The 6,315-nt window shown below is 47.4% G+C and overlaps 1 protein-coding gene across 1 annotated transcript in view; it reads left to right on the top strand.

Moving 5' to 3' along the window:
• Nucleotides 1–6,315, top strand: part of ITPR1 (inositol 1,4,5-trisphosphate receptor type 1) — a gene marked incomplete at its 5' end in the record, with an annotated part of 113,929 nt that overhangs the window by 47,630 nt on the left and 59,984 nt on the right. Inside the window, 2 exons of the mRNA XM_057383646.1 lie at nucleotides 3,479–3,514; nucleotides 5,039–5,089. Of these exons, the coding sequence (XP_057239629.1) occupies nucleotides 3,479–3,514; nucleotides 5,039–5,089 (87 nt within the window). The remainder of the gene's footprint in view (nucleotides 1–3,478; nucleotides 3,515–5,038; nucleotides 5,090–6,315) is intronic.

Genomic DNA, 6,315 nt, shown 5'->3' on the forward strand with positions numbered 1-6,315 from the left:
GGCAGGGGCCAGCAGCCACCCAGCCAAATCCAGCAAAACTCTATAACCYRGAGTTTMCCTTGTAGTTATTTAGTTGTTTTYTTAGGATTGTKTTGGGGTTTTRTCTATTTTTTCAGTAGTGACACCTCTTTGTGCAGCTGATATATCTATARGCAGCTCTATCCAGTAAAATACACTTGCAGACCCCTCAGTAGCGTTCAGATTTTGGGGTTTTTTCACCTCTTTCCTTTGGTCTTGAAGTTTCAAGTCAGTGAAAAGGGAACTGAAAATCCTGGTTCAAAGGGGTTGCCTGAATTAACCTCCTGACTGCTCTTTAGCAATGATAAACTAAAATTACGATGGCTAAGGTGCAAAATATGTGCTGGTTTATGCATTTTTCTTTGGAGTTAGGAAATGTATTAACCTCTTCAGAGCTGGAAGGCTGCTCTTGGGAATTATTTTCCTTGTAGAGAGCTCACTCCACATTCATTTCTCTTGTGTATTCTGCACTTAGACAGTGCTTCACTTGTTATGTCTCGAGCAGAGGAAATGCAGGCACTCATAAATTTTTGTGGGCTGCCTTATATTTTTTTTTCCCCTTGAGAAATCCTGCAATCTTTGGACTGGGTTTTTTTTTTTCTTTTGAACGCGGACTGGAATTGGTGAGCTCTTTGGAAAAGGAGACTGGAACATTTCTTACAGTTACTTGTCACCAAAAAAAAAAAAATATATAGTTGTGCCATCTTAGTGGTTAACTAAAATTGCTGCTGTGAAATGGGCTGTGAAGGAAGTTTTTGTTGTATTCAGCTACTGTAGAAGCCCTGCAAGATTGAGGATTTCAGGAGGAGGAAGTGGTTGCACTCCCACTGAAGGGCAGAGATGGAGGTCTCCAGCTCCTGGAAAGCCCCAGGCCAGGTTCAAACATGATTTCTGCCCTGAAAACGCTGGGAAATGAGGGAAAGCATTCCCAAAGGTTGATTATGGTGAGCTGTGAGTGCAGGCACTGGCAGCCCTTGTGCCAGGTTTGCCACATTCTCACAAAGTGCCTGCACATCCCTGAGCTGAGGGAGGATGCTCAGCCCTGTCCCCGCTTTGGGTGTGTGGTGAGGGATCCTGGGGGAGCTGGGGGGCTGCTCCTGCCCCCCAAATCCTGACAGGACAAGGTGCTGCCCCTCCTGCTGCCTGGTTCAGGCAGGTCTGAGCTCCYCCATCCCCAAAAATGCCAGGTCTGCACGGGGGGAATGGAACGTGGGAAGCTTGTCAGAGCAGATCCCTGCTCCTGGGTCCCAGTTATTCCCCCTCTGCCCTGAAACTTCTCCATAACAAGTCAAATGCTCGTTTGACAAACACCTACAGATCATCTGCAGGGGCTAGAAATTCCCCATCCAAATTCTTCCTCAGCTCCACAAGGTAACAGTGCTGGCTTTACAAAGGGGACTTGGCAAGGAGGCTGCAGCGAGTTCTGTGGTATTTTTAAAGAGTTATGAAGGACAGCAACATAATTTGTTGCTCTAGTCTGGTGCCATGGATCAGACAAGGTGATGCTTTTGCTGTGTGCTTTTCAAGGAAGAGCTGCACTGATTTCAAAGGGGAAGCAGAGAAATTTAGAGAAAGGAGGAAAAACTGGGAAGGGACTTGGAGGGTTCAATTTGAACAGCCATTCCCAGTGGAATTCCAGCTGATWCTGGAGATGGCAATGCAGGAGCCAAAGCAGAGGCTTCAGAGTAACATTTATCTGAGCTTTCTGCTCTGTTTCCTTGCATCTGGATGTACAACCTGGCTATCAAAAGCTTTATGTGCCATTTGGCTGGCTCTGTAGTTGTGTTTTTTCCCTTTTTATTTCCTTCTCTCTGCCAAATGTCTCCCCCTGCCACCCCAGTAATGAGATGCCATATGCCTGSAGTTGGGTCAGTTCCTGAATTCCCAGATTTTGGGATCTACCAGTGATTGAACCCGGCTTCCTGCACATCCCTGGGCTCACCATTGTGTATCCACAGAGCCAAATCCACGGAGTTTGGCTCAGCCTCCTCACAGTGCTCAGTGTTGAGCTCCTCAGCTCCCAGCACAKTTTTTGTCAGCCTTGCTGTCCCACGGAGAGGGATTTTTGGGGAAAGATCTGGAGGAGTTGTGTGCTGGTTTGGGAAATGTCATCAGTTGAGCAGTCTGAGCTTTGTCACCTCTYAGTCCTTCAAGGGATGGAAAATCCACAGTTTCTCTGGGAATGTGTCCAGAAGGAAACTTTTGTTTGGAATCCTGAGTCCAGCGCTCATGTCCACTTGACCTGCCAGGGAGGAAGGGACCTCATTTCCCCTGCAGGGGAACGGGCTCTGTTCCCTGAGCTCCTGGAGAGAGCAGAGATGTTTCCTGTGGCCCAGGCAGGTTGTGCCCAGGCTGGGAGCAGCGGGCAGGGCAGGGACGGTGTGTTCCTCAGCAGGAATGAGCTGCTTTCCTGTTGCCGTGGCTGCTCTGGATTGAACCCTCCCCATCGGCTGCATTTGGCCACAGGAGGGGTTTGCATGCTTGAGACGTGTCCAGGAGYGGTGACAATGCAAGGAAACGGCTCCCAGAGGCTGTGGGAGCTGGCCAGGAGCAGAGTCCAGCAGCAGGAGGTGGAGAAGGGGCTTTTCTGGCCAAGGAGCCCCTGCTCGTGGAGCACCGTGGGGATGTGCTCAATCCTGGCAAGGGGAGCCTCGTTATTCTTGTTTTGGGTCTGTGCCCTCTCTCTGAGCATTCCTGGGTTKCTCTCCCAGCCTGTGCTCTGTCCCTCTATCCCTCTGTCTCTCTTGACAGCCCTGAGTGCCCATCTCACTTTGGGATTTCAGCATTGTGAGTGTGTTATTCCTGCTGTCTGCTCCTGAGAAGTTACAGCAATTTCCCCACAATTAAAGCAGCAGTTGGATGTGAATGTTCAGGTCTCTGTTGTGTGTYTGTGCTCAACTAGATAAAAGTTACTTGTCTTCATCTGTTTCGGCTGAAGATCAGCGTTTTCAATTTGAAAATCTGTCACTGTTCAGGCCCTAATTTCACTGCTCCTSTTTGGTGCTGTATCACAGACCTTTTATCTTGGGAAAAGTATGTTTATAGATGAGAATCCACGGAATATGTTCTTTTAAACTAAAATTACAAGGCTGCTCCTTTGTGATACGCAGCCCTGGCTTCCTCCTCTCCTCCCCACTGGGATGGATGTGCAGAATTTCAGTCACAGGTCCCCAAAAGAGCTCTGGGCACCTGCAACTCAATTTTTTTTGAGTTGTCTCTGAGTTCATGCAAAGAGTTTGGGAAGTTCAAAGGATACCTGCAAAATTTTCCAAATGTGGCACTTTTAGGAGCTGGGTGGGAGGGTGCAAACAGTAATTACAGCTATAATTCATTTGTGATGATTCAGCTGAAGTCAAGTGCTTTGCCAGCTCCCTTCCCCTCACTGTTGACCACTGGGTTGCTGTTGGGACGACAGATTCTGGAAGAATGACTAATTTTTCTGCATTTTACTTTCAACTAGCTGCCGCAAGCTCCAGAAACGGAGAGCCCTGTAGAGGTGTGTCACCCACCTATATTTGTACAGCACACAAATATCGGTGTTGAGTAGTCCTAGTGGAGTGTCTCGTTGGTAAAAACCCCTGTGAAATGTCTGTTCCTGCGTGCTGTTAGATAGACAATGGCAATAAGTAGATTTGTTGAAGTGGTTTAATCTAATGTAGCATAGCATTGTGGTAGTCTGAAAATATTAAAAAAGTAGGTAAACTAATCCCAAGTCTGTTCCTTTCAGCCATTTCCCTTATTCTTTAAGGGCAGCACTGGGAAAAGTCTCTCCTCAAAATTTCCTGGCAAAATGAGACTTTGTTTCTCTGGCTCCTAACGCAGAATTTGGTTTTCCCTTTGCCTGTATATTTAAATACTTAAAGGAAAGAGGTGTCAGAAGTTCTTAGTCTAAGCTTTGTATCTCCAGAGCAACTGGTGTCCCATTTAAAATGCCCCAATGGACAAGCTCAAGGTCCGTGCACATTGCCAGGGTCACTGGTTCTCAAGGAATTGGATATGTGGGAACATGTCCTTTATGAGCTATCCCAGCATCACTGTGCATAAAGCAGATTATTTGCCAAAAAAGGGGGCAGGAAAATGATCAAATCTTAAATTCTTTTGAAATTCATGGGACGTCCAGACATGGCATTGGTGGATTGTACAATTGGATGCCAAATCCATATAAACCTAAGGGAAACAACACATAAATATGGGAGAGCGTTGGCYCTCTGAGCTGTATAGRCATGAAGATTGTAAATATGAAATMATACWGAAAAAGAAATGTTTGTGATGGTTTAGACCTTTGTATTTGTAAGTTTTGTGGAATAGTGTTTAAATGTAGCCTGAAACTGTGAGTGGTCATCAAATGGATTTGAGATGTTTGGGAGATGGCTCCTGGTTTCTGATGGGTCCCTATCTAGGCCAGTTATTCTGCACCTTTTCAGATGCTTTAAAGCAGCAAAACCCCAATGTGCTTCAGCTTGGCAAAGTGGAAGTTGCATTCCTGAAAATGAAAATCTGAACTGAGAGAGATTTGATTTGGAAACGTGCAGGTGCCAAACAGAACACTGTTCAGTGACGCCTCACTGCTGTCCCCACCATTGGAAGGGACCCCCCCCCGGCTGTCCCAGTGCCTCCCCAGTCTCAAACCAGTTTCATTGACCACGGTGGGATGTGCTGGAGCCCCAGCAGTGTGTGTCCAGTGGGCTGGGGGTGTCCCTGTGTGTGTGTGTGTGCATGGGCATGCGTGGGCTGAGCCCCCCGATCCTGTGTGTGCCCCTGGGGCTGTGCCCGTGGGTACAAACTGCTCCTTGGAACCCTGGGCATTGCTGCACGCCCTGGGGCGTGTGAGGGGCACAGCACAGGGCAGGGCTGCCAGGGCAGGTCTCCTCCTGCTCCATGGCATCTCCACGGTCAGTCCTTCTCCCTCATCTCCCCCTTCCCATCCAGCTGTGCCTTCCCCGATATTCCCCGTCAGTTCCGACGTGTTGGTGTCTCTTGAGTGTTGCTCTGCTTTAAAATGAACTTTCTGCAYGCACAGCAGGAGCTTGATCAAAGTCTACCACAGAGGCAGCTGGAGGATCATAGAAGGGTATGTACAGCAGTCAAGCACCTTCAGAACTAACCTCTGCCTTTCCCTTTTGAACAGCGACGCCTAAGTCGGGTTAAGAAAATTGTGTGGTTGAATGTTGGCTGTTGGGCTCTTGGAAAATGTGAAAAACGAGCCAGAGTTAGAGAGTGAGGTGCTGGAGTCTCTCCTCTGGGGTTACAGGGAAGGGACAAAGGCTTGGCTGCTCCAAATTGGGCTCAGGTCCTCGTCTGGGCCATTGATTCTGTCAGAGCACCCTTGGGTGCTGGTCACTCATTTATGCAGTGACATCAACCAGTGCAGTTGGCTGCTCTGGCCACAGCAGTCCTTTGAACCAGCCAAGCTGCAAAATCAGCATCACCGATCCCTTTCTCCATTTCTTCTGCTCTTGTAGCTGGGAACACAACAGCAGCAGCTCAGAACTGCTTCACTCTAAAATATTACTAAAGATTCTCTGTTTTAAACCTTGTTACAGGTTTGTGGTATCACTTATGTGTTGCATCTGCATTGTCCATGGACAATGATGTTTTTATGTGACTTATTCTTGCTTTACCTGGTGTGAATGCAGATGAAACCGGACGCTGTTGGGTTTTTTCCTAGGTACCATATTTGATTTTTCTGATTACTGCCAAACATCTGATATTTGTTTGCACACTGCCCTYGTCAGAGTGGTGCACAGCTCTAACAGGATGGTTAAAGAGTTGTTCTGGAGCCAAGCATTGCCGCTGAAGTAATTAGAACATTTCTTAAATACCACTTATTTTTCTCCCTTCTGCTCTGATCACATGCTCATATTTTGTTAGCCGATACGTGAGTTTGGATCAATTTATAGGAACCAAAGCTCTTCTTCCTGGGTAGGTTTTGAAATGCTGGTGACTGTGTATTGCCAGAGCTGAGAAACCATGGATCAGAAACAACTGCTTGCCATGAGTTCTGCTTGTGTTTTCTGTTGATTTGGTTTTTATTGATACACAACAAGAGGTGTGGAGACACCAGAGGTGCTGCAGGTCCATCCTGGGCAGGTCTCCACTCACCCCAAATATTTTGACCATGGAATAGAAGTCACCTCCTGCTCCACAAGGGGCCAGAAGGAGAACCTGAAGACAGCTTTTTTAGGATTCCCCTTGAATTGAGGCAAAGTGGAGCTTACTGAGCAGCTGTTCTTGAGGCTGGATGTGTGTTGTCTTTGCAGCAAAGAGTGAAAATGACTGGGTTAAATGCCAGTTCTG

Source organism: Malurus melanocephalus, unplaced genomic scaffold (assembly GCF_030028575.1).
Source record: "Malurus melanocephalus ecotype Western Australia unplaced genomic scaffold, MMel_1.1 scaffold_648, whole genome shotgun sequence".
NCBI classification, from domain to species: Eukaryota; Metazoa; Chordata; class Aves; order Passeriformes; family Maluridae; genus Malurus; species Malurus melanocephalus.